General features: G+C 39.2%; 1 protein-coding gene and 1 non-coding gene across 3 annotated transcripts in view; both read right to left on the reverse strand.

The window, feature by feature from the left end:
- LOC100446971 (putative ankyrin repeat domain-containing protein 19) overlaps positions 1 to 21,797 on the reverse strand; it is a 25,066-nt gene extending 3,269 nt beyond the window's left edge. Inside the window, exons 1-8 of one of the 2 annotated variants that reach the window (XM_054519638.2) lie at positions 21,131 to 21,797; positions 17,261 to 17,375; positions 16,924 to 17,097; positions 12,557 to 12,663; positions 11,624 to 11,761; positions 8,727 to 8,794; positions 4,425 to 4,478; positions 2,390 to 2,460 (exon numbers count right to left, since the gene is read on the reverse strand). In XM_054519638.2, the coding sequence (XP_054375613.2) occupies positions 2,390 to 2,460; positions 4,425 to 4,478; positions 8,727 to 8,794; positions 11,624 to 11,761; positions 12,557 to 12,663; positions 16,924 to 17,097; positions 17,261 to 17,375; positions 21,131 to 21,336 (933 nt within the window). In that variant the 5' untranslated portion in view covers positions 21,337 to 21,797. Of the gene's footprint in view, positions 1 to 2,389; positions 2,464 to 4,424; positions 4,479 to 8,726; positions 8,795 to 11,623; positions 11,762 to 12,556; positions 12,664 to 16,923; positions 17,098 to 17,260; positions 17,376 to 21,130 lie in introns of both variants that reach the window. The other variant, XM_063714011.1, reaches the window with a different exon arrangement.
- LOC112135005 (U6 spliceosomal RNA) lies at positions 9,925 to 10,027 on the reverse strand. Its single transcript, XR_002916327.1, has one exon. It is a non-coding gene; the product is annotated as a U6 spliceosomal RNA (small nuclear RNA).
- Positions 21,798 to 27,721: the final 5,924 nt, after the last annotated feature.

The raw sequence follows: 27,721 nt of genomic DNA on the forward strand, positions 1-27,721 counted from the left end.
ATACAGCTTGTGGAACAAGCGCTGTATTGGTTAGTGTCTGTAACAGCAGAAATACTGTGGCTTTCTATCCGTATCACATGCTTCCATTCTTTGGAGTGAGCAAACCACAAATCAAAAAGACTTTTTGGATGTCTAGACTGAGTCCAGTGTCTAAGGTCTAATTTCCAATCTGTGGTATTTTAGGTGATATTTTCTTGTCATTGGCATATCAAACTCTTGGTCTTCTTTCATTTCAACCATAACTACTAGGTTCCTTAATTTTTCGATTTCTGTGTCATTACAACAATTCTCTTTCTTCTTCATCTCTGTGAGAAACAGTCTACATGTCTGGTTTGTTATAATTTTTACAGTCTGATTTATTTTCATTTGAATAAAGCTTAGAAGATGACTGGCAAGTGTGTTGGAGGGACCCAGAGTATAAATGCAACGACAAGACCTGAGTGAGATGGGCTCCTTCTGTTCAGGCAATGCCTGGAATACTACAGAGTTAGACACTCCAGGTGCATCTGCTTCCTCACCATCAGGGATAGGATTCATCAGATTATGGGACACTCCCTTTAAGTGTGTCCCTCTTTAGAGTTACAATGTAAGAGCTCTTCCTCAGGACAAACAGTAATTTTGAATTTTTCCAAACTTTCGCCAATCTTCAGTTGAACTTTTTTGCAATTAATTTTTTTTTTTTTGAGATGGACTTTCACTTTTATTGCCCAGACTGGAGTGCAATGGCATGATCTTGACTCACCGCAATCTTTGCCTTTCGGGTTCAAGCGGTTCTCCTGCCTCAGCGCCCCGAGTAGCTGGGATTACAGGCATGCGCCACCACGTCCAGCTAATTTTGTATTTTTAGTAGAGACGGGGTTTCTCCATGCTGGTCAGGCTGGTCTCGAACTCCCGATCTCAGGTGATCCGCCTACCTCAGCCTCCCAAAGTGCTGGGATTACAGGTGTGAGCCACTGTGCCCGGCATTGTAATGAATTTTAAAAGAAGTCCTGAATATACAGATATTTCCTCTTTATTACAATTCTTACTCAGTTCTGGTTCTTGAGACATTTTTTTGCAGGTGCAAAAGTGGAAAATTAATTTGCTCCTTTTGTTTCTCAGATGTCTTTTCTGACAGGGTTCATGTTTTATTTTTCATTTTTTTATTTTTTTTAATTTTATTATTATTATACTTTAAGTTTTAGGGTATATGTTGTTACATATGTATACATGTGCCATGTTGGTGTGCTGCACAGGGTTCATGTTTTAAAATTAACTTTATTCTCAGTTAAGTATGAACAAAGAAAAAATAGAAAATAATTAAAATTGAACTGTGAAACTTAATCTATGTTTTACTACCCCTAAGTAACTGGATTATAACTAAGAAGTAAAAAATAATTTGCCTTGGCTTAATATAGGAGAAAAACATGAACCAGGAAGTTTAACTCTCACTGTTTGTTTGGAGTAAACTTAATTCATTATCAATTAAATCTCACAGAAATGGGTTCATAGATGATATGTAGTATTCTAAAGGCTTCTCTCTTGAAAGGATTTTTACCTCAGCATACCCTAAATAGTGAACCCGTACAGTGAAATCATATTTCTGAGGATTAACTAAAGAGTAGGCAAATGCTAAATTATTAGAAGCCAAAATGAATACCAATCAGAAAGAGAAGAAAATTTTTAGATTCTACTTCAAATGCTATACTGTAATATGATAGTGTTATCTAGATAGGTTATCTGCTTATATCCAGGTCTAATATATTCTAAGCTCCACTAGCAGCAGTGGGTTAAAAAATTTTAATAGCATTTTCTATTTATGTTAAAACAAGAAAGTTATGTTTGCACCTTGACACCAAAGTCCATTCTGGAAGGCATAATTCTCTCAATAGGCAGTTGTGTTGATTTTATGATCCCATCCTCTCCCTGAACATAGACATCGAAGACAACCAGCAACCAAAAAACAGACGAAGGCTTTAACCTCAGCACTGGTGACCAGCAACATAAAACTGCAAAGTTTGAACCACTGGGAATGATGACTCCTTTAACATGAGGTGAACTCAGTGGCCATCACTGTTCAATTGTTCATAATTTCTCTTGCTTAGTAATACAACTCAATTTTTGATGTTACCTTCTTTATCATGAAGAAGATTATAAAAATAAAAGAGCAAAGAGAGTTCTGGAAATTTCTGGCCTCAATTCCAAGAGTACAGATAGCTATGAGTTACTACAGACTGTAAGAATATTTTAAATTTTATAACTGGCTAAATTGTTTAAAATTCAATATGAAATTACACTCTGTTGGATTCTAAAAGAATAGTCTAAAAGGTCACTTCATTTGGACTATGCTATGTTATTAAATAAAAACAAACAAACCAATATTAAACCAGAAATTTAAATTGTTATATACCTGTGGCTGCTTATTCTCACTTCTTTCAAGCCTTTCTTGCTTTTCTTCTGAAGCGAATTTTAAGTAGTGTTCTGCTGACAAATCCATATGTTTAGTTAAAATGAATGACTTAGAATAAAGAGCATAATCTTTATAAAAATGGATACAAAATAACATATACTTTTCTTTTATAAATTGAGAGTTTAAATGAAGCTTAATGTTTACTGGAATATTTACATTTTTAAGAAACACTTCTACTTATCTAAAACTTTAACAAATCACTTGGGGAGACACTAGATATCAGCAGGTTCAAGCCATGCAAAAGTCTCAGGGTCACCCACAAATTATTCCACCCAACATAAATAAACAAAGCGGCTGGAAACAAAACACAATTTCAAAATACAGTAAAAACACATAAAGTAACACTTTACTATTGTCTACTTCATAATAGTATCTTTTTAACAACATGCTAAGTGAGTTGTTATTTACTAATAATTTGCAAAATTTTTGTTACCATTATACCTTTATAGTGTACACCCTGTTTTTTACATCTGAAATGTTTTCCTCTACTATTCTGACAAATTTATTTTTGTGTTTTAAGACTCAGAATGTAGGCTGGGCACAGTAGCTCACACCTATAATCCCAGCACTTTGGAAGGCCCAGGTGGGATAACTGCTTGAAGCCAGGAGTTTAAGACCAGCCTGGAGACCATAGTGAAACCCTGACTCTATAGAAAATTTGCCAGGCATGGTGGTGTGTGCCTGTAGTCCCAGCTACACAAGAGGTTGAGGCAAGAGGATCCCTTAAGCCCAGGAGTTACAGTTTGCAGTGAGTCTCAATCATGCCATTGCACTCCACCCTGGGTGACAGAGTAAGAACTTGTTTCCAAAAACAGAAAAAAAAAAAAAGGAAAAAAGGCTCAAAATGCTATGTGAAGTCCTCCCTGAATCTGGCTATCTTTCTCCACATACACAGGTGTCTCCTTCCTTGGGGCTCCCTTAGTACTTTGTCCATTTTTCTAGTGTCACTTCACCATCTGAGCTGCACATCATGTCTTTGCATGTCTATCCCCTTTGTTGCTAGACTGTAGCAATCATCTTTGTATAAAGTCTTTATTTTACTAAATATTTATTGAGTTCCTGCTAAGTGGTAGGCACTGGGGTTTAAAGAATGAGAATAAAAGCTGTCAGGGATGGCTTTTCTAGAGATCATGCCTGGGCTGAGACTTAGACAGTGAGGTTCACCAGATTAAAAGAGGCAGAGGGCAGGAAAACAGTGCATGCCAGGCAGTGGCAAGAGAGGGAGAGAAGCCTCCCAGAGCGTATGTATTTGTCTACTTGAGAGGGATGGTGACGGGGCATCACCAGCAGCTCAGTAATGCCAGAAAAAGGAGCAGACAGAGAAAGGGCTGCAGATGGAGATTTGGGCAGAAGCCAGTTTCTGAAAGCCTTATATAAACCAACTATTATTGTCATTTCTTAAGTTTATTTAAAAAGCAAAACAAATTAGAAAAGCATAACTCCAAGACAAAAACCAACATTTTATTTTATTGTATCTTATCTTATTTGACTTGATTTTTCTTAAAGATGGGGTCTCACTCTGCCACCCAGGCCACAGTGTAATGTTGCTATCATAGCTAACTGCAGGCTCAAACTTCTAGGCTCAAGTAATTCTCCTGCTTCAGCCTCCCAAGTAGCTGGGATCACAGGTGCAGAACACCACACCCAGCTACAGTGTTTGAAAAAATAGACATGGGGTCTGGCGATGTTGCCCAGGCTGCTGGACCTCCTAGCCTCAAGGGATGCTTCTATCTCAGCCTCCAACACTGACGAGATTACAGGCAGGAACCACCATCCCCGACAATACCAATATTTTCAAATGAATAAACTGGAGCTCCATCATTTTATTTTATCATGGATGGGTGAAAACCTTGTAATAGTCTCATGTACTCCATGGATTTGTGACAAGGAAACTATAGCATTAACTATGGCTGAAGCTTCCCTTGTCTCCCAGCCTCTTTACGTGGTTAAGAGTAGAGACACTCAAATGTCTTACCTTTTGCACCTTCTTTTCTTTTTTTCAAACTTCCAGGTTTCATAGCTGCTGTTTCTGTCAAACATGCAAGCTTGTTAGATATTCCTTCTGGAAAACATCATACCTCTGCCTCCTTACCTGGCAAAGTTTCACTTACTCTGCATGCTTCCCCTAAATCCTACCCATTTTTTTAGAAGCTTGCAGTCATCACCACAAATTTAAAAGTGCATGGCATCTAATGAACATAATAAACACCTAGTGAATAATAACTACATGCTCCCAGGTGACATCTATCCTCCATCTACCCTCTACATAATGGGTCATCACACTGCAGACCACAGGCCAAATCCTGCCTACCATGTTTTTTCTCAATGAAGTTTTATGAGAGTACAGTCATGCCTATTCACTGACTTGCCACCTATGACTGCTTTCACACTACAATGGCAGGGTTGAGTAACTACAACAGAGCTACTTAAGGCCATTTAAGCATGGCCTTCAGCTGCTTAAATCATTTTTGAAAGAGAGAGAGAGACCACATGGCCTAAAATATTTCCTATTTGGCCCTTTACAGAAAAAGCTTGCCAATCCCTGCTTTATACCTTGAACAGAATGCCCTAATTCTCAAATCGAATCTAATGCCTCCCCTGCTCATAATTTTCCAATGAATTTCTAGAGCAAATACAGCTGGCTCTCTACCCAAGAGCAGTTCCTTGTTGTTTCTTGCTGGAGAATCACAAATTTATTTGGGTATTTATTATCCCAATACCCCTCCCCAGCTTCAAAGGATAAGTGATTATTCTAAGCTAATCAGATAACTACATTTGCTTTCCCAGTGCCTGGTTTAGGAAGGAGCATGTGGTGTGACCCAGCTAATAAAATATTACAAAAAGGGCTGAGCACGGTGGCTCATGCCTGTAATCCCAGCACTTTGGGAGGCCGAGGCAGACAGATCACGAGGTCAAGAGACCGAGACCATCCTGGCCAACATGGTGAAACCCCGTCCCTACTAAAAATACAAAAATGACCTGGGCGTGGTCGCACATGCCTGTTGTCCCAGCTCCTTGGGAGGCTGAGGCAGGAAAATTGCTTGAACTTGGGAGGTGGAGTCTGCAGTGAGCCAAGATTGTGCCACTGGACTCCAGACTGGCGATAGAGCGAGACTACATCCCCGAAAAAAAAAATTACAAAAAGTCCCCTGCATGCTTCCGAGTTTTCTCCCAATTTAAAAGACACATGTGAAGAAAAGCAGCCCTTCCAGCCTTTAGATACTGTCTTGTGATAACATGATGTTTGGAGCTGTTGCTAAGTAGCCAACCACGAAGGGAGACATGAACAAGACACTGCCAACAGCATAGCTGACAGAGGAAAAAGTGGGATCCAATAATATCGCTGCACAACCAAAACAAGTCTGGTTCTTATAGTTTTGGCCACTGTTAGGTCTTCTAGAATTTGCAGCCAAAAGCATTCTACCTCAGAAGTTTCCCCTGGCCTACAGGATAAGATCTACTTATTTCCATACTATTAAAGGTCTTTCATTGAACTTGTTTCTAGAAACAGGTAAAACAACAACAAAGTCTTTCCTAAGCTTGCCTTCACTGACACATACTAAACATAATAAATACATAATAAATAACAACTATAAGCTATTTTCACCTCATTACCAAGAACTCCATATATATTTTTTTGCACTAGTAAATTTGAACTGCTCATAAACTCTACAAAGTTCACTCAGATGTCCTATCTTTTGAACTTGCTCCTTGTGTTTTAAAATTTTCATTCTTCGTGGCTGCTGCTTCTGTCAAACATGCAAGCTTGTTAGATACTCCTTCTGCCAAGCATCATACCTCTGCCTCCTTACCTGGCAAAGTTCCACTCACTCTGCAAGCTTACCCTAAATCCTACCCACATTTTAGAAGCTTGCATTCATTACCACAAATGTAAATGTGCCTGACACATACTGAACATGATACATACATAATAAATAATAACTATAAGCTCCCAGATGACATTGGACACACAGTAAGCACTACTTAAGGTAGTAAATAAAATAAATAACAGTGGTAATAACAATCTCCTAACTGTATTTTTTAAATGTATTTTGTAACATTGGAAAAATGCTTAGTCTATAAAAGATACATGATGGTTATTTTTTAAGTGGACAAGTATATGAGTGAATTAAAATATTCTTCTTAAAAATTCTGTTGAAAAAACACAAAAATTAAATAGTTATCTATAGTCTATTATGAGCATCTTAAAGACAAAAACTATGTCAATTCCATCTTTGTCTCCTACAATTTGCCAAACCTAACTTATAGAAGTGGTTTGATAATTATGTACTAAATTAACGGTGTCTTTATACGGTTCAGACTGTACAATGCATTAGGTGTCATGTTTTTGTTATTGTAAACCATTTTTATAATTTTATTATAATTTTTTTCATTTTTTGAGCCTAGAGTTTGGCTATTAGAATATTTATTATGATCATCTCTTTCCTAATGGTAACAGAGTATCTTTTTTTTTTTTTTTGAGATGGAATCTTGCTCTGTCACCCAGGCTGGAGTGCAGTGGCACATTCTCGGCTCGCTGCAATCTCCACCTCCTGGGTTCAAGCAATTCCCCTGCCTCAGTCTTCCAAGCAGTTGGGAATACAGGTGCCCACCCCCATGCCTGGCTAATTTTTGTACTTTTAGTAGAGATAGGGTTTCACCATGTTGGCCAGGCTGGTCTCAAACACCTGACCTCAAGTGATCTGCCTTCGTTGGCCTCTCATGTGCTGGGATTACATGCATGAGCCACCACACCCAGCCTGGTGACAGATCATCTTGTTCCAGCAAAATTACTATTATTATGATAATTATCCAGCACATAAAAACACACAGCTTGTTCTAAGAAGTGAATATATCTCATGAGCTTCCAACTTATGGTGAATAAATTACAAATAGACCTTGTTTGTATAGGAATATGTAACATAACTTCTGCTTCTTGGGAAGGAATTACTTTTCTGTCTTCTGCATTCAGTAGGTATCTTCAAAAATAATCTCTTATTTGTATGGGTGCACACTGGCTCAGTTTTATGGTTCTTATTGCCGTTTGTTTATGGTATCAGACAGGGATTGTTGAATTCCTAGTTCTAAAGACAGTTACTTTCTTAGTGACACAGATTCCTGTGTAATACAGTTGACCCTTGAACAAGAGTTTGAACTGCAGGGGTCCACTTATATGCAGATTTTTCTTCTGCTTCTGCAACGCAGAGACAGCAAAACCAACCATTTTCTTCCTCCTCAGCCTAATCAACCTGAAGATGATAAAGATGAAGACCTTTGGGAGGATTCACTTATGTTTATGAATAGTTAAGTATATTTTTTCTTTTCCATGATTTTCTTTATAACAGTTCATTTCTCTAGCTTACTTTATCTTAAAAGCATAGTATATAATAATGCAACACATACCAACTATGTGTTCATCGACTGTTTATATTATCAGTAAAGTTTCCAGTCAATGGTAGGCTATTAGCAGTTACGTTTGGAAGGAGTCAAAGTTATACTCAGATTTTCAACTGCACAGGGATCAGAGTCCCTAACCCCCACGATATTCAAGAATCAACTGTAATTAACATTTATTTACTAAATATAAACCATTTACTATAAAAATTAAATAGAAGATCCATTTGCATAACAAGTCCAATTTGTAACAATGTAATTATAGAAGAAAATGCAACATATTAACTTAAAAATCTAATTTCTTATTTATATTAATACAAAAATATCATGTAGAATTTCAGGGATCATAAGTAGGTAAATGAATTTTTTTCAGACAATACTGTTTGAGATTGAGAATTAGCTACAACTAACTTCTTAAATAACTCTGAATTCTAAAGAAATTAAATTTTAAAAATTAATTTATATATAAATATATATATTTTAAACTGCTCTTTTATGATTAAAAATATGTAATCTTACTTTTTTTTGTTTTTTTTTGGAGATAGAGTCTTGCTCTTTCATCCAAGTTGGAGTGCAGTGGTGCCATCTCAGGTCACTGCAATCACCTGGGTTCAAGTGATTCTCCTGCCTCAGCCTCCCGAGTAGCTGGGATTACAGGTGTCTGCCACCATGCCCAGCTAATTTTTGTATTTTTAGTAGAGATGGGGTTTCACCATGTTAGCCAGGCTGGTCTCAAAATCCTGACCTCAGATGATCCACCCTCCTCAGCTTCCCAAAGTGCTGGGATTACAGGTGTGAGCCACCATGCCTGGCCTGTAATTTTGCTTTTTAAAATCAGTAAGATCACCAAGAGAAATGAGAAATTTACTATCAGAAGTCTTACCTTGATTATCATTTCGAAGATGATTTTTAAGTATCTTATTTTTATGTTCCAAAATTTGTTGTTGAATGCTATGCATAATAAATGTAATAAATAAAATTAGTATTTTAACAGTGATATGAAAAATATTTACCAAACATATTAAATTCTTAAAGCATTTCAGACAATATCAGAGCTAATATCAGAACTCTAATGTCCCATACACTTTAAAATTTTAAGCTCTATAAATTTATTAAGCTTCTAATTAAAGAAGAAAAACAGGAAGTACTCATAAACCGAGAAAAGCATAGCTCAGTAAATTAATTCTAGTTAGCTAGCTTAACAGCCTGGAAACTGTCCTGCACTCAGAGTAAGTCCTCGCTCTGTAACTAATAGGTATTTTGTTTTCAGACGAGTTGCTTCTCTTAGGCTCTGTGGCTTCTTCTAAAAAGTAGAGATTTTACTATTTGACTTCACTAGGTTGTTAGGAGGATGTAATGAGATAACATGTTCAAATGTTCAGAGAAATCGTAAAGCAATGGAAAAATTTATTCTTGAACTGTATTGCTGAAACCATTTTGGAATCTCAAACAAAACCTGATGGGTGTTTTTTCATAGATTCTAATATTTGAATGTCACAGTTTTCAGAGAATGTTACTAAGTGCTAATTTTGGTTATTAGTTCTATTCATTGTGGCTTGTAGTTCACAGCATTTTAGCTAGTTCATAACTTGTAACTAAATTTATATATAAATATATTATTATCTCATTAAAACATATAACCTAATTGTCCCCTATTACTGAGCTCATCAATCACACCAAAGGCAGAAAACTAATAGGTGTCAAAACCTGGCTGGGACAACTACCATTCCTTCTCTACCTCCTCAAACTCGGAGCCAGCAGATCTGTGTTAGAGGCTGCATCTTCTGGGTCCTCTCCGACTGACATACAAGACAAAGCCCTGCTTGTATTGTTTTTTGGTTCCATGAAAGAGATGCAAGTTGATGTTTCCTCATTTCCAAGTCATGTACTAACAACATATTTGCATGTAACATCCCATATGCTACTCAGCTCTGTTCTCATTTCACAGATCACCTTACATGAATACTTTCATAATGATCATAATAATAATTTCCATCTCGGGTGTCTCCTGTTTTGGTTTGACTCACATTGTTTCCTTGAAGCTAGTTGACAAATAGTCAAATGACCTTCTGGGGACTGTGCAACATGTGGAATGCTTTCTGAATTTGCGTGCCATCCTTAGGCAGCAGGCATGCTTATCTGTTCTGTATTGATCCAATTTTAGAATATGTGCTGCTAGGGCAAGTATAAAGCCCTGTTTTATACATGGATACTCATAAGTCATGGATGAGGCTTAGCTCTGTGAAATCCAAATTACCTACTTTAGATACAGAGAATTCTATCGAATGACTTCCTGTGAGGTAGAATTTTAAAATGTTCACACTCACAGGTGGGAATTGAACAATGAGAACACATGGACACAGGAAGGGGAACATCATACACCGCGGCCTGTTTTGGGGTGGGGGGGACGGGGGAGGGATAGCATTAGGAGATACACCTAATGTTAAATGATGAGTTAATGGGTGCAGCACACCAACATGGCACATGTATACATATGTAACTAACCTGCATGTTGTGCACATGTACCCTAAAACTTAAAGTATAATTAAAAAAAAAAAAAACTTGAGGTAGAGATGCAAGTAGCCTCAGAGATTTTCATTACTGTGGAAACACATTACTTGAGGGGCCAATGGCAAGTTGGTGCCCACTACTCTATTGAAGGATAATGTGGAACATTTTGCTAACAAAAGCTGCTACACAGGACAGAAAAAAGCCTCAAGGTACAGATGTGATAACAAAAGGCAAAGGGACTTCTGCTCTCTTCCTGCAACATTATTTGAACATCCCTGACTGTTGAGTACAATCCCACCTAATATTTGCTAGAGAAAAGATGGACACTGGCCTCAAAGGATTACTTACCATGAAGGTCTAGGGTAAGCCTAGCTAAGATGTGGGCTACAAATAAGGTTTTTAGTGTTGGGGGAAGGTCGATTTTCTCACTATGTGTGTGGGTAAAGCCAGGAGGCCTCGCTGCCAGAGCGGGGTGCTGGGAACAATGGCTGAGCCTATGTACATGAACTAAAAAACACTGTAGCTGTGGACTCTGTGTATGAGTCACCATGAAGAGTGAGGGATCTGAATCAGTAAGGGCATCCTGGTGGCAAAAGTTAATCATTACCAGATTGCAGGACCAGTTACAATGGCAGCAATACAGCAAGTGAATCAATGGAAACAACAGAATGACTAGAATGGCCTTTTCCCCCCTTCTTCTGACTTGTAAAGCAAGATTGTCTTCCTTGGACTTAGGGAACCCCTTAGCTTTTTGAAAAATTCAAAGGAGGAAGGCATAGGAGATAGCCCCAGGGGACAATACAAGATTTTCTGCTAAACTGGATATTTCAAGACCCAATAACTAATTAGAAAAGTCAGGCCAGGCATGGTGGCTAGCAGTTTGTGAGGCCGAGGCAGGAGAATCACTTGAGCTCAGGAACATGGGCAACATAGTGAGACCTTGTTTCAAAAAAAAAAGAAAGAAAAAAAGTAAAAGATGTGACATTATTTATATCTCACATATGAGGGTTATACTTGGAATAAAATGAACAACACTGAGATCCCTAGGGATAAAGGTCTTTAAAAGTCCTGAAAGAATCTTGCACTCATTGCTACTTCTAACTAGTCTAGCTTTCTGTTTGATTTCTGGCTAAAAAGTGGACTAACTTGTTGCCATTCCAAACTACCTCAAACAAACTACGAACTGTCACCTAATGTATAAGATGCAATATTTGTAATTATTTTAAACCTTAATTTAGTATTAACTGGCCTTTTAATATAAGCACATACCTTCTGAAATTACAACAAACAGCATAATCCTCGGCAGTTTGGCCAAACAGGTCTTGAGAAAAGATATTTATATTTTGTTGAAGGAGAAGGTTGACGATACTTGATGAGTTATGCTGTACTGCAAGCATGAGGGCTGTTCTAAAATAATAAAGAAATAACAGCACTCAAGAACTTTAATAAAGATATTTAATTAGCAAATTGGATACACTTTACCAATTTCATATCTTGCCTGTCAGTACAGACATAATAACCATATACATGTACTAGCTTATGTGTATAAGCATCTTGGGTGCTCAAGTGTTCATCTGGGTAAATTACCACCAAGGCTAAAAGGTAGGGACAACAAGGAAGCTTCTTGTCCCATTGGGGTATGACATAATACAAGTTGCTAATTTATAGTCCTTTGATGGCCAAGAAACTATACTGAGGTCACTTATCTAAAGTAGGCAAAGATTTAGAGGAAGATTTCCCCATTGCTTTCCTATTCTGATATAGTGTAATTCAAAATCAGCTAGGGATCAAATAAGTAAGAGCTATCTGCAGGCTTAAAACAACAGCAATAATAATAATAATAATAATAATAATAATAATAATGGTAATAGTAGTAGTTGTAAACTGAAAGTTAAAGTCTACACTTTATAAAATTAATAAAATACAAAACCCCTTTAGCTAATATAAGATTACAGGACCAAAAATATCAGATTACAATTAACAGTCTATAAGAGAAGATGAATCCTACTATATACTGTTTTTTATGTTTCTCAGTCCAAATAACTGCTTTTCTACCTAACATGTTATTTTTTGCTATATGCCAATAGTTATAAGTTAATCTTATTAACATTTCTGACTTGAGTGACTGTTACCACTCTAGAACATTCAGGTTTTTAGGAAAAAAAAAAAACAAACAAACAAAAAAACAAAAAACTATTGTACCTTCTGAAATTGTCAACAGCATGTACATTTGCCTGGTTATTCAACAAAAATTCCACCATTTGCTGTCTCCTAGAATTTATAGCAAACAAAAGTGGAGTGTTTCCCTCCTGTAAAAAGCAAAAACAATTTATAATTCACAAAATTACGTATTTCCCAACTGAACTAAAAATCTTCTATAAGAGGCTATGAACTTAAACATGCAATATAGAGAGAAAGTAAATGCAAAGCAGTCCCGTCCTTTTCACTCCTCTGTGCTTTCCCACTCACTGCCTTGAAACACCCCTCCCCTGCCTCCCCACGTTAACTTCGGTCATCTCCAAAACTCACTTTATTTACCAGTCCCCAAAATCCTTGCTTCTACCTCAGCATTTAGCTTAGTACATTGTAATTATTTCATTGCTTCCCACTGAAACCAAGAGCTTCTCAAGGGCAAGGGCTGTATCTTTTTTCTCTATAACCCTAAAACCTAAGACATAGTAGCAAATGCTTTACGTTTTTAAAATAAATTAATGATCTAAATTATTATTCCAGAGCAGTGTTTCTTAAACTATATTTCAAAGAATATTTGTTTTACCAGAAGAACTGTACCCCAACAAAAAGATTCCATGATCATCTGCATTTGAGAAGTATTACAAAACTGTATTACATGGCCAACAATCTAGAAATCCTGTGAACTTTGCCTAATCTCAATTTGACAATACTTTTTGTGGCAAACATTAACATTTTAGGAACTGGAGTTTCAGGGATCCTGTTGTCAGAGCTTCCCAATACAAGTGGAGGTTTCCTCTGGGTGGTACAAATTTGCTTGATTCACTTCTATCAATGGTATCAGGATGCCAATGTCAGGCACTCCTGATCCAAAGGGGCCACTAAGGAAATGAGCTCTGAATTAAGAGAGATTGGCTTCAAATGCACTTATTTTCCTTATTATTAAATAGTCCATGGGATTTTTCCTAATACAAGAGGATAGATTTTTATCTTAACTATTAGAAAGCTCAGTATGTTCTGTGTAAGAGAGACCAGTTAAAAATTTTTGAAAATAAATATTAAAAAGCAAAGTTTGGTAAGAAATTTTATTCTCAATTATAATGATAATCCTGGGATGCTAATGCAACTTTACTTTTTAAATCCATTTGTACTGGTTTCCATTTAAATTGCTATTTAACTTTTTTTTACTTTAGGCAAAATATAAATCAGAAATAAAAATACAATGGCTTATCAATAAAAGTTCTAATACTGATGTATAGGGCTTATTTCTAGCATAATAAAAGCCAATAAGTCACTTGCATTTTTTTTTTTGAGATGGAGTCTCACACCGTCTCCCAGGCTGGAGTGCAGTGGCATGATCTCCGCTCACTGCAAGCTCCGCCTTCCGGGTTCACGCCATTGTCCTGCCTCAGCCTCCCAAGTATCTGGGACTACAGGTGCCTGCCACCATGCCCGGCTAAATTTTTGTATTTTTAGTAGAGACGGGGTTTCACCATCTTAGCCAGGATGGTCTCGATCTCCTGACCTCGTGATCTGCCCACCTCGGCCTCCCAAAGTGCTGGGATTACAGGTGTGAGCTACCGTGCCCAGCCATCACTTGCATTTTTAAGGGAAATTGCTGAGAAGAAAGATATAATGTTTGCAATATTCATAATCTATCCACTTCCCAGCAGGAATAACCTAAAAAGGCTTCTAGGCATTCCTATAAGCAGATGACTGTTTGTGGTATAGATATAAAAAAACAGTTAAAAAAAAAACTTCTGAATTCTAAAATTCAACTCTATAATTCAGGGATTTATATAAACTATAGACTATATATTATGAACCAATATATGCTGTCTTGAAAACCTTGAAATCTTTATGAAAATATACTATAAAAAAGGAGTTGTAAGCTCAAATACTTATAAAGATGAAGGAGGTTACCTAAGTAAGTGAAGTACTCAGGTGGGCAAAGTAGCAAACTGGAGAATATGTGCCTCCTACACAGGGCAACCTCTGCACAGCAGACCAAGAAGTGATGCGGTCCAGGGGACACTAGATTTGATTCTTAAGACAAGCCTGAAGTCCAGATTTCTGCATGAGTCTACCAAATTTTACATGTTGACTCAATTTAAAGAAGCAAAGAACAAATCTATATGCCACACTTAGACTATAGCCCTTGTGTTTTTATATTTGCTATGAATGTGTTGCTAAATGATTGTGTATAAACCAAGTATTTGCATGTGGAACTTTTTCTTTCTCTAGTACCATATGTTTAATAAAAAAACTCAGGCCCTGATATATACATAATAAAAATTGCTGTTAAGACTCATAGCACCCACCTCAAGAATTTTCCCAACATTTATTCATTTGCAACCTATGTGTATATAGTTTTCCCAGATTGTTAACCAAATAGATAATTAGTTCATAGGAATGCTGAAACTAAATTATTAAAAGAATTCCTATTGTATTCTCACTGACTTCAAGGATTTCAGTGTTTAAAACTGACATCCTGATTATGCCAAAGCTCTATAAACTTAACAGACATACTGAGATAGTCCCTAATACAACTTCAACTGAAAAAAAAAAAAAGTTCAGGATTTGCTGCTAATCTAATTGAGAAAATCTCACTTGTAATGAACATTTGTTGACACGTAATCACTTGAATGGTGACAAAGGAACCTGAAATTGTGAAAGGGTCAGCCTCTACTTATTGAAAGATTACCCACAAGTAAATTGCTAAAGACTTTCTGAATGGCAGTGAATGATTCCTGGTGGGAAGCAAAAGGTGTTATTCTGTAAGCTGAGAGATATTGCCAATGATATTTCCTTTCACTTCCCAGTCACAAATATAGAGAAAGATAGATAAGTCAGGCTAATATTATTGGAAAGGAGAACTTTGAAGAAAGTAGCACCTATCAAATGCCAACTCTTTTAGAGATTTCTTATGTCTTTGAGATATGGGAATTTATATACTGCACTTATCTATTCTGTGCTTCTTAATCAGGAGTGTATTCGAACGCTGAGGTATTATTATTATTATTATTATTTTTGCTCTTGTTGTTGTAAGAGACAAGAATCTTACTATGTTTCTCAGGCTGGACTCAAACTCCTAGGCTCAAGCAATCCTCCCACCTCAGCCTCCTGAGTAGCTGGGACTACAGGAACATGCCACTGTGCATGGCTTCAAGAAAATATTTTTAACCATACATGTTCAGAACTTATGATCTATTACATCAAAATCCTCAGGGGAAAGCCTACACTTGTAGACTTTTAACAAAATTTCCCCAGGTCACTCTAATGCACAATTCTAGCTGAGAATTACTGCAGCAGACAATCACTTCAGTTTCATCTCTCACCCACATGGCCAATATCCTTTATCAGCTTGAGATGTGGCCAGAAAGAGAAAAGAGTATGAGATAGAGTTATTTATTAAAACTCCAGTGAATTTTCCTGGGTGTGGGTATAACAGGGATAAGTAAACTCAAAATCCCAGTTGATTTTGCTATTTATAAGCTCCTTATCTCCCACCTTCCCACCAAGACATTCTAGATTTGAAAGGAGAGTTTAGACTCTTATCTAAGTGGTTATTTTTGCCAGGATGGGTAATAAGTCAGTTACTAATTTGTTCCACCCTTTGCTGAAGTGTTTCTCACTTCATCACCGTATATTCACTGCCAATCTGGTTTCCTCAGAGTCCTCTAAAAATTAATCTTTAGGCAAGTTTCAATCCCTCTTTTACCAAACCAAAAATGATTACCCCAAAGCTGAAGAGTACTTTGTCTCAATACATAAACTGGAAAAACAACAAACTAAAAAACAAAACCTCTTCCTGGTATTTTCCCTCATTACCTAATTTTCAACTGACCTGCATGTTTTTGATTGCTCCCCTTTTCCCTTCCCATTTTCCCTCTTAAACCTTGCCAATGAAAGATACATCCATTTTGTTAGAAAACCATCAGCAGCAGCAAGACTTCCATTTATTTTAAGTTGCTGTTTTGGACAGAATGAGCTTGGTGTTTGGATTCAGTTAAACTAGGGCTTGAGTTCTACTTTGAATTCGGTCACGTACCAGCTATTGCTGGTTTTAAGATAAAGCCTATTTCCAGGGTAACCTTTTTCCTGTGATTTTTTTAATACTAACTAGAAAAATAAATACACCTGGGGTAGGAAACAAATACTTGAAGAAGTTTTAGCTTAACAAATTCACAAATATTTCCCATAAGTGCACTAAAAAAGCTTCTTTAAAAGTATCAATATTTAAGGTAAAATTTTAGACAATTAATTTATTTCAAAATATTTTTATTTGGGAACACTTGAGTTCCAAATATGAAAAACTGACTCTTACCTATGTCAATGTTAAAACAAGTATTTTGAAAAGAAAGTTGATTGATCTATACCTCATTTAGTGCTTCAATATTTGCATGGCAGGAAAGCAGTTTTTCTGCCAGTGAAGTCCCCTCATTATACACAGCATAATGGAGAGCAGTGTTGCCGTAGATATCCTTAATGTTTGGATTGGCTCCATGTTCCAGGAGAATAATGGCACAAGCCTCTTCCTGGCAGTGTACAGCCTATTAGTGTCAGATAAAAAAACTAGACTATAAATTCTAAGAATTCAAAATACATATTCCACAGGTTTCACCAACTAGTTATATTTAAATGAGATAAATTCATTTTAATTCTATGTATTTAAATCAAATCCATTTCATGCTGAAAGAGTTGGCTACTATATACCTTCATTAAAGGTGTCCTGTTTAGTTTGTCACAGATGTTGATCTGGCATCTTCTGCTCAGCAAGAGGGTGACCACTTCCACATGGCCATGGGCACAGGCCAAATGTAGAACAGTCCTAGGAGAGCAAGAGGAGTTTTCAGGAAATGGTAGTGCAGTATCTCAAAAACCTACAATGGTTCATGTAATTGTAAACATCGAATAGCAAGTTATTCCTCTGCCTTCAAAACAAATAATCTTCTTTTGAAGAAAGTACAATATTTATTAGCTCTTATTGCTCCCTACCTTAATGAAACAGCAGCCTATTTGGACAGAATGAGCTTGGTGTTTAGATTCAGTTCAACTAGAGTTTGAGTTCTACTTTGAACTCAGTGAGGTACCAGCTATTGCTTAGCCTTTCTGTGCCTCAATTTCCTCATTAATAAAATAAAGATGACAACAGCAGCTAGCTCACGGGACACCACTGTGATACTTAAATGAAAATCTATGTAAATCATTTAGAACCATTTCCAGAACAAGCAACAACTCAATAACTGTTAGATTTTTGTTTGTTGAGACAGGGTCTTGCTCTGTTGCCCAGGCTGGAGTACAATGGTGTATTTATGCCTCACTGCAGCCTGGAACTCATAGGCTCAAGCAGTCCTCCTGCCCCAGCCTCCTGAGTAGCTGGGACCACTGGAGTGCACCAGCATGATCAGCTAATTTTTAAAAATTTTTTGTAGAGTAGGAATGTCACTTTGTTGCCCAGGCTGGTTTCAAACACCTAGCATCATGGGAACTTCCCACCTCAGCCTTCCAAAGTTCTGGAATGACAGGCGTGAGCCACGCACCCAGCCAGATGTTACAATTATTACTATTACTACTACTTAACAAAAACATTTTAATTAAGTAAAATGATACAATTATTGCTATTTTGCAGGATGATTTAAAGATTAGGTCACATTTTAGCACATCTGATATTGGAACGGCATTTATAATTCATAATTTTTTATAACAACAATTGGTAGCATTTAAAAAATCATCTTATTAATATAGAAAACAGTAGGGTATCACACAATCCATGAGGCCTTACATTAAGCAGAATACGGTATAGACAGCCGGTCTAAGGCAGTTCTAGGCATCTAATTGACACTTAAATACATTTTAATTCCGAAAAGTACCATGGGAAAGAGCCATGAAATAACGACATATTTTTTAAACAAATTACTTCTTTGATTTTTAAAAATGTGAAGCTAAAGGAAACTAATGATTGAGATGAACAATTATGGCTCATTTTAGTCAACACTTAGATTTACAGAATATATGCAAATCAGACTTTCCAATTATTCATATTAGTATTTAAGACTGATAAATTTTCAAAAGGGGAGTTAAAGGTTATCTCTTACTGTTTTCTACCTTCAGAAATGCTTTTGCTTGAAAGGTGGGAGGAAAAGCTTCAATGAGATTAAGTCCTACTATTCCCATTTTAAATCTCTCATCTTGCTCAGGCAGAACAGGTAAACAAAGTTTTTAAGTATGGAAGGGTCCTGAGAGATAGTGCAAAATGTTTGCTACGTAACAGGTAAAATGTTTGCTACATAACAGGTATTCAGGTTATGTTTGATGAATAAATGGATTGATAGAATACGGTTGGGGAGCTCAATATTTTTAAATACAACTTTTATAAAATATATTTTTGTGATAGTAATACTATTTGCTATTTGTTATTTTTATAAGACTACAACTATAATGAAATGATTAATCTATCATTGTTTGCATACATGTAATGGATCTATACATAAGAAAAACATATATACATAATATTTACATAATAAAATCTGCAAACACAGGTAAAAAGATACCCTTTTTTACTTCTGAAGAAGCTAAAAGTTCAAACAAGATAACAACCCTCAATAATAATAATAATAAATAGTAAGAAATTATTTTTATCTGTACAAGATTCGTATTTCTTTCTTCCCAAAAATTATTCCATTAATAATAAATTTTTACTAGAAGTTTTAGAAATGCTCACTTCAGAAATCAAAGGTAAGAAAAAAGAACAAAAGACTTGAAAATACAAATGCTCAGAAGTTACTAATTTTATCCTATTTTGTACATAGTTTTGGCTAACACAAGACCACAGTATGTTTGTGTGTATGTGCAAGCAAATTGATTTTTTTTTCCTCACTGGCTATAACAAAATACATCTTCACACATCAACATACTTCTCCACCTATTGCCACCTTCAATGGCTACATATCCATTCTATGGGTTCTTGTTAACATAAATGCTGAGAAAAACAAAGTGCATGTATCTCTATTTTCCGAAGGTATTTTAATACAATGGAATTGATGAGTAAAGGGCATATACATTTTTAAAATGTGGTAATTATCTCCAAATTATCTATTTGAAAAGTCATCAGCAATTTAAACTTCAAGTAGCAGTGTAAGTACCACTGCTCTTCATTCTCACAAACACTGTGGATAGAACACAGTCTCATTCCTCTTTTAACTTAAATTCTCTTATGAGAAACACTAAGGTTTTTTTCCTATGTACCTAAGTAACTTGTGGATCTGCAAAAAAGTACTTTGCTCACTTTTAGAGTTCTTTTCTTGTGGATTTGATTGGAAAGAATTCCCTGTAAAATAAAGATGTGCTTTTTACCTGTATATATATAACTGATATATATATAACATATTATATTAGTAATATATACAATTTGTTATATATATAATCAGTAACATATATCATGTTATATATGATAAAGAATAACTTCCCTGTAGGATGAAGATACACTTTTCATCTGAATATATATTTTTATATATTAGTAAAAATATATGTAGTAAATATTTTTCAAGTGTGTTACCTTTTGTTAATTTTTTTCAGATACACAGGGGATTTTAATTTTTAGTTTGCTAAATCAACTTTCAGAATGCCTGCTTTCGAGGTCATTCTTAGGAAGGCTTTTATTAACATAAAATGTACCTGTATAAATAAGTCTTTGTATCTTCTTCTGGTACTTTTCTCATTTTGCATATGTAAAACTTTCAGTCTAAATTCCATCAGGAACTCATTTTTGTGACATAAAATTGCATTAGTTTTCTTCACACAGCAGGCATGTTATTAATAACTCATCCTTTCCTACTCATTTGAAATGTTACATTATCAATCCATATGTATATATCTTACATATATTTCAGTGTTTTTGGATTTCCTATTCTGTTGCATTTATTTATCTGTGTTTTCAGCTGTTAGTAAATAATTAATTGTGGGAATTAATAGCACATTTTGATATCTAGAGCAGCAAGTCTTTTTTCACTCCATTATGAACATTTTTAAATGTCATCACAATAGTAAGATAGTGTCATGCAAAAATGATAAAACCTTGATATTTTTATTCGGTTTACGTAAAACTGATAAACATAGAAAGAGCTCACATTTTGAGAAAAATGAGTCTTCTCATTCAAGGAACCCACGTCCCATTTCCAAGCGTCCCATTAAGAAGCCCCAGTAAAGAACCTATCTACCTAGGTGGATTCAGATAGACACAGGGTTTAATAAACTGACACAGGGTTTAATCTGAGAACTCTTCGCCTACTGAAAACGGCTCATGGTATTTTTGACATGGGAATGAGTTCTCATTAGGCACCTCCCTATCATGTATATGGCCCCATGTTTTAAACGTGTATATGCTTAACTTTGTGAGTTAAATCAAATTCTCCATCAAGTGCTACAGACGGGGAATTGCCAGCGATGGAAAGCAGCTGAGGCTCCACTTGGCCCTGAGGCTCCGAAGGTGCCCGGCGCCCTCCAAGGTCTCCGCCCCAGGGGCTGCGGGGCTGCAGGGAAGCCAGGCCTGGGGCCCCCTCCCACCACAGGCTGAGCCCCCGCTACCTGTCCTTTCTGTCGCGGGCGTCTAAGTCCCGGAACCTGCGCGTCAGGCAGCGCTCCACCTCCGCGGCGTCGCCCTTGATGGCCGCCCTGTGGATCTTCCGCAGTTCCCAGTCCCGGATGTGGTACCCCCGACCCGCGTACTCTTGGTCCATGGAGTCCAGGAGCGCCTGGCCCAGGCGTCTCCCGAAGCTGAAGAGCTTCCTCATGGTGGCGACTTTTCAGACGCCCACCACCCGCTCCTGAGCCGCCGCAGCTCCTCGTGGCCTTTCCACCCCCACCCAGCCCCAAATCCGCGATCCCCCCCCAACCCGCGATCCACCCCCAAATCCAAGATCCACCCCCAAACCCGCGATCCACCCCCAAACCCGCGATCCACCCCCAAATCCAAGATCCACCCGCAAACCCGCGATCCACCCCCAAATCCAAGATCCACCACCAAACTCGCGATGTAGCTCAGAATCCGCGATCCAGCCAGGTACACCACAGCCTTCAGCAGCGAAACTCGCAGCCTCCGACCTCTCAGACCGAGTGAGCTCCACGAAGCCGTTAGGCGCGTGCCTGTAGCTCAACGCTCCGATCTCTCAGACCGCGTGAGCCCCGGCTAAGCCTTTAGGCGCGCGCCTGCAGCTCAGCGCCAGCTCGCACTCCGGAAGCCGCTCCCGAGCCCGCGTGGCCTGCAGGGGGCTGCTGCAGCTCGGGCGCAGGCGCTGCTGGCTTGCGGGTTCTCCTGGGCTCGCGCGGGACGTCTCGGAATCGCAGGCGTGCATCCCTTCCGGCCTGAGGGCCCTCCTGGCCGTGACTCCCGCCCCGCTCCTCCTCCAAAGAGAGATCGGGGCCGTTGACAGGGGCCCTCCGCAGCCACGGGGGATGGGATTGGGGGGTCGGTTCCCGCCCCGGTGCAGCCGCCGCCGGGCAGACCGCCTGGCTTGGCCGCAGCCACGGCGACATCTAGCCCCGGTTCTGCGAGGCTGGGAGCGCCAGCCAGGTTGGGAGTAGCCAGGCAGCTGTTGCCAGCAGGTAGAGGGCGCCTGCAGCTTGGGCGCCCAGGTGGTGGAGAATGGCCTGGGCCGCCTCTGGATCGCAAGTGCACCTGGCCTGAGAGCCCGCCAGGCCCTGCCCCCGCCCGGCTCCTCCTCTGCTGGAGCTGGGGACCTCTAGCCAGTGGCCCTCTGCAGCCACCGGGGATCCGGCTGGGGGCCTGTTCCCGCCCCTGTGCAGCCGCCGCAGGGCAGACCGCCTGGCTTGGCCGCAGCCACAGGGACCTCTAGCCCCGGTTCTGAGATGTGGGGAGTGCGGGCGGGCTCGGGGGTTGCCTGGAGGCTGCTGTCTGCACACAGAAGGCGGCTGCAGCTTGGGTGCCCGGGCGGACTGGAGGTGCATGACCTGGTCGGCCTCGGGATCGCCAGCGCGCCCAGCCTGAGGCCCCCAGGCCGTGTCTCCCGCCCCACTCCTCCACCGGAGGGAGATCGGGTCCGCTGGCATGGGCATTTGGCAGTCACCCCGGATGGGGTTGAGCAGGGGTTCTCAGTTCTCGTCCCTGTGCAGCCGCCGCCGGGCAGAATGCCTGGCGTGGCCGCAGCCACTGGGACACCACGCGGGCCGGGCAGGCCAGGGGGTGAAAGCGCTGGGAGGCGGGTGCCTTCTCGCCCTGAGGCGCCTCTGGGCCCCACCGCTTGTCGGCCTCCGGCGCGCAGGGCTACCCAGCATCCTGGGCGCCGGCCCGCTGCTCGCACGAAGTCAACTCAGAAAGGATGAACTTCAGTTGCCTTGTCTGGCTGGGCTGCCAGGCGGGGCAGCTGACCTGTTGATCGGGTGGCTTTTTTCATCTTCTTGCTCACAGGACAGCGGGCTGGGAAGCCAGGGGCCGCGGGGACCTGGGGCTGGAAACCATATCTGCCCACAGCCGCAGTCTCCTGCACCTGTCTTCCTGGCGGCGCCATGGCGTCGCAGAAGCAGCAGACGCGGAGCTCCTGCAGCTGGCACCGCTGCAGCAACCGGTCCCGGTGCAGGCGTCAGTGGAAGGCGGCCTCCTCGCGCGGCTCCCGCGGCCCCAGGACCAGGGGTGCTGCCAGCACCGCCCTCAAGCCCCGCACCTCGTCTACATTGTCCTCCCTGGAGGCGGCTGGACCTGAGTGAGGCTCGCAGCGATCGGCCCCCGCGAGGACTGGCATGCAGGGCTCAGGATCCCGCACTCTGGCCCTGCGGCACCGCACCTTTCAGCAGCAGCTGGAACTCCTGCAGCAGCGCCTTGGGTGGGATGCTGGGGCCCGGGTGTCCTGGCAGGCCGAACTTCAGCTTCTTGTCTTGGCCCCTGATCCTCTTCTTGTTGTTAAACCTTTGTCACTCTGCCACGAAAAGCATCCAGGCGTCCTTGATTTCTACACTGCGTGCACGCTCAGCCGAGCTCATCGGACGGGCGGTTCTCCCCAGGGCCCGCTGGCAGCTTGTTCCCGGGGGGCGGCTCCTTCTGGACGCAGCTCTTTGCAGGCCCACCAGGCTCAGGGGAGCCAAGGCCCGCCGCGGCCAACAGGCCTGTGGAGAGTAAGAGTAAGGTGGGCTCTGCAGGGCAGCGGCCCGGGACCATGAGAGAGGCGCGTCAGTCTGGGCTCCAAGAGCAGCCTCTCGGGATTCTCCGGGACCCACTTATAATGCGCTTATAATGCGCTTAAATCCCACGCCTCGCACTAGAGACAGCAAGTCACCGTCACCGCCTACCGCCCCTGACCCGTTCTCACTCTCGCTGCAGCGGAGGGTGTGTGGGGGAGAGAGGGACGCAGGGAGGGAAAAGCGCGGGGAGGGCGAACATCTTTTCATAAGCTTTCCCTCTTCTACATGCCATTTCTGATGGGAGCCTCTTTAGATCTTTTGTCCATTTACTAATTGAGTTGCTTGAATTCTTATTGTTGAGTTGTAAGTGGTTTTTAATGGTCTGGATGCAAGACAGGTGTTTTACAAATATTTTCTTCCTGTCTGTGGCTTGTTTCTCCATTCTCTTAATATTTCCTTTCCCAAAGCAAAAGTTTTTAATTGTAACGAAGTCATACCAATATCTTCTTTCATGGTAGAAATTTGTCTTTTATGTACTTTAGTGTTGTATCTACAAAGTAATTGCCAAACCCAAAGTTACCTAAATATCCCTTTTGTTATTTTACAGAAGTTTTACAACTTTTGGATTTAAATTTAGGTCTAAAACTGAACTCATAAAAGTAGAGAGTAGAATGATGATTACCGGAGGCAGTGTTGCTGGAGAGAAAAATGGGAAGTTGTTCACAGGTGCAAAGATTCAGTTTAACAGGAGAAATGCGTTTTGAAATCTATTGCACAGCAGGATGACTATAGTCAATAATAATGTACTGTATATTTCAAAATAATAAAAAGTAAATTTCAAATATCTAACCACAAAAAATAAAATTGAGGTGATGGATATGTTATCCTTGAAGTAGTCATTCCTCATTTTATACACATATCCTAACATCACATTGTACCCCATAAATGTATGCAATTATGATTTGACAATTTAAAATATTATTAACTTAAAAATGTGTTCTTTGAGTTAATTTTTGAGGAGGAAGGTCTGTGTCTCAATTCTTTTCTTTTGCATATATGTATATATACATACATGCAATGGATTCATCACTGTTTTTGAAAAACTACCCTTTCTCCATTGAACTGCCTTTACCTTTTTGTAAAAGATCAGTTGACTGTGTTTGTGGGCTCTTATTTCTGAGTTCTCTATTCTGTTCCATTGCTCACTTTGCAAGTCCTTGAACTTTGTTCCTCCTCTACAATATTGTTGGCTATTCTGGTTAGTTTGTCTTTCTATATAAACCTCAGAATTAGTTTGTCAATTTTCACACAATAATTTGTTCATGTTTTCACCAGAGTTGTATTGAATTTATAAATCACGCTGAAGAGAATTGACATCTTAACAACACTGAGTCTTATTTTGTGAACACGGATGTCTTCACTTATTTATTTAGATCTTTAATTCCTGTCAACAGATTTTATAGTATTTCTCACATAGACCCTGCCCATATTTTGCTAGATTGTGTCTATTTCATTTTTTTGATGCTAATGAAAATGGTATTGAGCTTTTAATTTCAAATTCTCGTTGTTCATTGATGGATGTAGGACAGCAATTGATTTTGTATGTTAACCTTATACCATGCAACCTTGTTATAATCCAGAAGGGTTTTTGGCTGATGCTTTGAGATTTTCTGTGTAGAAAATCAAGTTATCAGTGAGCGAAGGGCATATTAATGCTCCCTTTCCAATCTGTATACCTTTTATTTTCTTGTCTTATTGCATTAGCTGGGATTTTAGTGTGATGTTGAATAGGAGCAGTGAGAGGCGATAACCTTTCCTTGCTTCTTATCTTTTGTGTAAAACATCCCATTTTTCACATTATGTATGATATTGTCTGCAGGGTGTTCTTTTGGTATATGTTCTTTATCAGTTGAGGAATTTCCCTTCTATTTCTAATTTGCTGAGAGTTTTAACCATGAATGGGCTTTGGATTCTATAAAATGCTTTCTTGATCTATTAATATGATCAAATAACTTTTCTTCTTTAGCTAGTTATGTGATGGATTACCTTAACTATTTTGTGTTAAGCCAGGCTTGCATACCTGGAATAAATCTCACTTGGCCTTGGTCTGTAATTCAACAATGTATTGCTAGATTCAGCATGCTAATATTTTGTTGAGAATTTTTGATGAGAGATATTTGTCTGAACATTTGTTTTTCTTTAAATGTCTTTTTCTGCTTTTGGTATTAGAACTTCATAGAATGAGTTGGGATATGTTCCTTTTGCTTCTGTTTTCTGGTAGCAATTGTAAACAATTGATATCTTTTCTTCCTTAAATGTTTTGTGCAATTCGCTAGTGAAATGATCTAGGCCTGTCGCTTTCTTTCTTGGAAAGTTGTTAATTATTCATATATTTCTATACTAGATAAAGAGTTATTCGAATTATCTATTTCTCCTTTTGTAAGTTCTATGGACTAAATTTTTGTGTCTCCCCAAAATTCATGTGCCAAAACCAATCCTCAATGTGATGGTATTTGCGGTCCTTTGAGAAGTGATTAGGTCGTGAGAATGGAGCCCTTGTAGGTGGGATTAGTGGGGTTTTTTTGTTTGTTTGTTTTGTTTTGTCTTGTTTTTGTTTTTGTTTTTTGAGACAGAGTCTCGCATTGTCGCCCAGGCTGGAGTGCAGTGGTGTGATCTCGGCAAGCTCCGCCTCCCAGGTTCGCACCATTCTCCTGCCTCAGCCTCCCGAGTAGCTAGGACTACAGGCACCCGCCACCATGCCCGGTTCATTTTTTGTATTTTTAGTAGAGGCGGGGTTTCACCATGTTAGCCAGGATGGTCTCGATCTCCTGACCTCATGATCCGCCCGCCTCTGGCCTCCCAAAGTGCAGGGATTACAGGCGTGAGCCACGGCGCCAGGCCAGTGGTTTTTTTTTTTTTTTTAGAAAGGTTCCTCACCCTTTCGGTTATGTGAGAACATATTGAAAAGATGGCTTCCATGGGCCAGAAAGTGAGTCCTTAGCAGACATGAAATCTGCTGCTGCCTAGAATTGATCTTGGATTCCCCAGCTTCCAGAACTATGAGAAATGTTTCTGCGTTTATAAGTCACCCAGTTTATGGCATTTTGGTATAGCATCCTGAACAAACTAAGGGAGTTTTGGTAGTTTATGTCTTTCAAGATATGGATCCATTTTGACCAAGTAATCAAATTTGTGAGCACATAGTGTTTATACTGTTCATTTATTATCCTTTTAATGCCCGTGGCATCAATACTGATAACCTTTCATTTCTGATATTAGTAATTTTTGTCTTCTGTCTCTGTTTCTCATTTGTCTCCTCTCCTTCATTTCCCATCCTCTTTCCACCTCTTCTTCATCCCCTTCTCGTCCTTCTATTCCTCCTTCTCCTCCTCCTTCTTCATTGTCTTCTTCTTATCCATTAGATTATATAAAAGGAAGCAAAATAGAGATTTTATTTTATCTTCATATATTCCTTCTCTAAGGTCTCCCTTCTTTATGTAGATCCAAATTTCTTATAATTTTTCTTTTTCCTGAAACTCTTCTTTGAAATTTTTTAAAAAGTAGGACTATTCATGACACATTTCCTCAGTTTTTGTTTGTATGAGAAAGTATTTTTTCTCCTTCACTTTTGAAGGATAATTTTACTACATACAAAAAATATCAGTTGATTATATTGTTCTTTCAACACTCTAAATATTTCACCTTACTCTCTTTTGATTGGATGGTTTCTGAGAAGAAGTTCTCTGTAAATCCTATTCTTGCTTCTTTATAAACCAAGTATTTTATTCCATTCACTTTCAACAATTTGTCTCTTTGATTTTCTGAAGTTGAAATATAATTTGCATATGTGTATATATTTTTGGTATTTTTCTGGACTTCTTGTATTTGTGATTTCAACACTTAATGTTGGAAAATTCTCAGTCAATATTACTTCAAATACTTATCTGCATTTTTTCCTCTTTCTTCTCTTTCTAGCATTCCCATTGTGCATGTGCTACGTGCTACAAAAATTATTGAATACTCTGTTTTTTCTTCCTATTTTTT

Source organism: Pongo abelii, chromosome 13, assembly GCF_028885655.2.
Source record: "Pongo abelii isolate AG06213 chromosome 13, NHGRI_mPonAbe1-v2.0_pri, whole genome shotgun sequence".
NCBI classification, from domain to species: Eukaryota; Metazoa; Chordata; class Mammalia; order Primates; family Hominidae; genus Pongo; species Pongo abelii.